At 48.0% G+C, this 5000-nt stretch overlaps 1 protein-coding gene across 3 annotated transcripts in view; it reads right to left on the reverse strand.

The window, feature by feature from the left end:
• The window catches only part of spns2 (SPNS lysolipid transporter 2, sphingosine-1-phosphate), a 72319-nt gene that overhangs the window by 10546 nt on the left and 56773 nt on the right, over positions 1-5000 (reverse strand). For all 3 annotated transcript variants that reach the window (XM_056594170.1, XM_056594168.1, XM_056594171.1), the window contains exons 9-10: positions 2012-2077; positions 1088-1186 (exon numbers count right to left, since the gene is read on the reverse strand). In XM_056594170.1, coding sequence (XP_056450145.1) covers positions 1088-1186; positions 2012-2077 — 165 coding nt within the window. The remainder of the gene's footprint in view (positions 1-1087; positions 1187-2011; positions 2078-5000) is intronic.

The raw sequence follows: 5000 nt of genomic DNA on the forward strand, positions 1-5000 counted from the left end.
TTAAGGTTTTACGATTTTTACAGCCAGATAGGAAAACCAATATTGGAGGTCTGTTCCAAAGGTTAAACGGAAAAGTTACTTTTTAACTTTTGTAGAATTTTCTCCCAGGTCGGTTAACAGGAATGGGAGTCCGGGTAGATGATGATGATGATGATGATGATGATGATGAAGCCTGAACCATAACCAGACTCTACTGTCTCCCCAGGGCTCACTGAGGTCCATTAATCACACATGGTTGCTGAAACAACAGCTATTGTTTAGGGATGGGCTGGAGGTTGAGGTGGGCGGGTATGTGTGTGGTTGCTAGGGTATGCACTGTATGAGAGACTAGTGGAAAAGCCTCTGAAGATGCAGATGACCTTGACAGAGTGCTCACCAGGAAACATTTTTTGAATCTGTGTTTCAGGCTGTGTTGGTCCCTATAGACAGATTCCAAACCCACAGACTTCTAGGGCTGAGAACACTTAAGGCTTCCACCCACGCTACTATATATACACACACACACACACACACACACACACACACACACACACACACACACACACACACACACACACACACACACACACACACACACACACACACACACACACACACACAAACACACGCATGCACGAACGCACACACACACACAAACACAAAAATGCACACACATGCACGCAAAAACAAGCACACACACAGACACAGAGACACACACGGATGCTTGCATGCACACACAAGCGCACGCACACAGAATATATACACCCAAGCATACACTTTCGAAAACTAGGACACTCTCCTCCTATGTCTATTTTCATTCATAAAACACCAACACGAAGAGGGCAACATCTCTTTGACTCCATTCATCCATCTCTGTACTACTATTCTCATGAACAGGGTTGTAAACAGATCTCCCTCTGCATTAATAACCAACATTGGCTATATTTATAATATAGCATAAAGTATATACTAGACACAATTTTTCTCTGTGACTAAAGCGCTTTGCGGTAAAACAATTGATGATGTCAGACGAAGGGAGTGAAAGTGAAAGTGAAAGTGGCATTGCTGATGAGGTGTTGTGAAGGGGGGGGTCAGGGGGGAGTCTCACCAGGCCGATGAGGTAGGGGCTGCCCGCGTCGCCCAGCAGGTGGGAGGTGAAGCTCTGGAAGGCGACGGCTGTAGCCCTCCGCGTCGGGATCACCACAAACTGCACCGCGGGAGAGGGACACGGAGGGAGAGAGGGGTTTAGATGAAGGGATGTCGTGCAAAAGGGTGGAAAGTGGAAAAAGGAATGTACAATTAAAAAAAAAGTCTCTATGGGAGTCTCCTCCGGGAAGCTTGGTATATTTAATCCACTTCATTGCAGCGGCATTCTGGGTACTGCGGTCTGTCCTTGTCTCTAACACACACACACACACACTCACCACAGACTCCTAACTACTGCTGCGAACTGGCAGATAGCTGCTGGTCGGTCGCAGATTTTACGCTACAGGAAGGCCCGATCCGCTCACGTCACGCAGGAACCAAGCTGTATATCTCTCTCTTGCTCTCTCTCTGTCCATCCCACTTTCCTTCCTACATCCCTTTCGCTCTATCTCCTCCACCCTTCTTTCTCTCTTTCCTCAAAGACTCGCTCTATCTTCTCTTTCACTTTCTCTATCTCCTGCACTCCCCCCTCTCTCTCTCTCTCTCTCTCTCTCTCTCTCTCTCTCTCTCTCTCTCTCTATCTCTCAATTTAATGTTTTGTTTTCCTCTACATCTTGCGTTGTTGTTTTTTGTAACCTCAAAAGGTCAAATTCTGTGCCAATGCATTAAGCTCGGTCGAAGGAGCAAATTGCACACTCCACCCCGAAAAAACGCCCAAAACAAAAACCCACACACAAAGCAACAACACACGCACGCTCTCGCTCACACGTTTGCAGGACTTAAATCAGAGGTTGCGTCATACGTGACGTTGTGTTAACCGCGCATTACAGTGACACGTTCCAGTGGCTACGTGGGACGAGCCAAGGCTTGGCGTTGGCGTGCTTACCATCAAAATGTCCGCCGTGATGGCCCAGTTGAGGAACAGCAGCGTTTCCCCTATGAAGATACACACCTAGAACGGGAGAAAGAGAGAGATCATTATGTGATGTATTTTCGGACTCATTAGACGTGGGGATGTTGGTCACCACGTTCGGTGGCGCGGGTACACAGTGAGGACCGTTGCACCGCAGATGGTCCAAACGTCTGTGGAAATTTGTTTGAAAAAAAAAACAAAAAGGGAAAGGGAGCCTTTGGTTGCCTTGGTTTGAAAACATGTTATTATGCCCGGAGCCCAATTATTCCTCAATCTATGTGCCTTTATTTTAGTCCCAGGGAAATGTTTGTCTAGAACAGAGAGCTGAGGACCAGCTCAACAGATCAGAAAAGGGAAGTCCTTTACAAGTCTTCAGAATCGTACGTAGTAAAACGTTAGGAAGCATTCAAGCGGTCGCTCTGTTTGAATCTCCTTACAATGATTCCCTGAGCTTTCACCTTTCCCATGAATGGACGTGGGGCGTTTTTTTTTAATGGAAGCGCTCTACATTTAATACAAATATCACGTAACAAAGAAGGGTCCTTAAACACTTAAGCTTTTAACATCTGAGTCCTTTGTGGCTGGTAGAAAATCGCTTAACAGCCGGTTTGGTGCTTTGACTGCCTTCATGAACAGGCCAAGGAGAGTTTAAGGGGCTCCGGGATGGTCTCATGTTTCTGCAGAGCCTGATCGGGACGCGCACGCTTTATCCCTGCTGGCCAACGTGGGTTTTCTATGCTGGGAAATAACCCCTCTAAAACCTGCCTGCCAAACCTATAGGGCAGGCAAGGTGAGAGAGAGACAGAGAGAGACAGATCGCGGGATAGAGAGGGAGCGAGAGATACCCAGAGATAGAGAGAGATTGTGAGAGTTTGACAGAGGGTGGAAAAGAGAGAAAAGTCAAGCGGGAGAGAAAGAGAGGGAGAGGAAGGAGAGAAATAGAGAGTGGGAGAGAGAGAGATAGGTGGTAAGGGAGCGAGAGAGGGACAGAGTGGGTAAGGGAGCGAGAGAGCAAGAGGTGGGACAGGGAGAGAAAGACGCAAAGTGAGTGCTAGAGGAAGAGAAAAACAGAATAAGATGGAGATAGTGGGAGAGAAAGAGTGGGAGAGAGAGAAAGAGAGAGAGAGTGATAGAATCGAGAATCTATAATCCCTGAGACAAACGCCATGAAGCAACCGACTGCTCCGCACTCCGTTAGCCAGAGAAAGAAGGGCTTGGGTCGCGCAGATTAGCTTAGCATTAGCACGGAGAGGGGGGGGGGGGATGAGGGGAACAGCTGCAGAGGATTCAGAGCGACCGGACCCGCTTCGTACCACCCTGGAGTGGTGTGGCGTTGAGCTTACACGTCACACAAGTCTAATATAACACGTCTTGATCTTGATCTCGATTCCCATTACAAGCCACCCCACGATGGTGTGATACCGCGTGTAATGTGTAGCGTCAGCAGGTGTAGGAATCAACCCAGCGCTGTGGGAACTTCTCAAGGAGGCATAGCGGGTGAGCCGATGCTATGTGTTAGCGCGCTACGAGCTACGGCGGGTTTATCAAGCGATTCTCGTGCGCAACGTGATATTTCTTCACTTCGGGCGAAGCTGTTCCCAGAACTCGTTAAAAAGAGTTAGATGTGGGGAATTATATTTGAAGCATCATCAGCCAAATGACCAAATGTGGTTAACATACCATAAAGGATCGCCTCTGAGCAGCCTCTCAGGTGTAAAAACAGTGCAGCGACTCGGCTATAAAAACAATATTAGCAGATATCATCGAGGTTTATAAATAGTTGCGGTGCTCAGTATGAATGTCATCATAACTGCATCCTGGTCGGGGCTGATGGTGGTAGGGTATAAATACTCAGGCACTAATTAAAACGACACGGTGCTGTCTTATTTTTATGAAGTCCCTCATGTCACAACAATATCTCTGCTGCTGTGCGGAAAAGGATTGTCAACCAACGAGTGTTAAGAAAAGACTTGAAGCGTCAAAGGGCCTACTTTGTCACGCTTCTATCGTGTCAGTTCACAGTTAACAGCTCTAATTAGCCAATCACATGTTGTCATTGTGGCCCCGGGCGTGCTCATTGGATGGGGAACCGGCTCCACCTCTAAAGGGCTCTCGTCTAGCGTTCCCACAATCCACCGCCGTATTCCGGCAGCGTTTCTATCGCCCATTTAGAAATAGGTCGTTGCTATGGACGGGATTGATTCAAAATATGTCACGTCACCATGCCACTAAAAACAGTATATTCTTAGCTGCATGCTCTTTCCCATGTAAAGGGAAGGGGATGTGGCAGGTTGGAGTTAAATGAAGCAAGGTATTAACTCCTCACCCAGCAGGTTGTATACACAGCCCTGTTGTGGTAACCGGGCAGTATCCTCTAAGTGATGTATTTGGCTAGACTGGTAGGCAGCCATGGCCTCACCTCCGTGTACAGGAAGGTTGTAAGTGTTTGTTAAACTCAGTCATACACAAGAAACACCGGAAATATTTTCCAGAATTCCAACCTCGGCCATCATATTAAAGGGGGGGGGGGGCAGGTCAGTCAGAATCAGTTCCCCCCGCTGTTGTCTGTGATAGTGGTGTGAGATATATGCCCGGCCGCGCTCCAAATGTCACAGTGCATTGTTTCAGCACAGCCCTAGTTCCTGTGGCTCCCTTTCCTTCTTTCCATGGAGGTTTGACACGCACACGCTTTCGTCTCCCGCCAAATGTCCTTTTGACACGTCCTCCATGACACCGGCCCCGAGTTGACATGGCATCAACAAGGGGTGTGTGTGTGTGTGTGTGTGTGTGTGTGTGTGTGTGTGTGTGTGTGTGTGTGTGTGTGTGTGTGTGTGTGTGTGTGTGTGTGTGTGTGTGTGTGTGTGTGTGTATGCCTGCATGAGTAGAAGTTAACGAGGGCAACTCGCCCAAACTCATCAGTTCAAACAAACAACTCCTGTGACGAGCACTAACCTGGGCCTGC

The sequence above is a fragment of the Gadus chalcogrammus genome, chromosome 7 (genome assembly GCF_026213295.1).
Source record: "Gadus chalcogrammus isolate NIFS_2021 chromosome 7, NIFS_Gcha_1.0, whole genome shotgun sequence".
NCBI lineage: Eukaryota > Metazoa > Chordata > Actinopteri > Gadiformes > Gadidae > Gadus > Gadus chalcogrammus.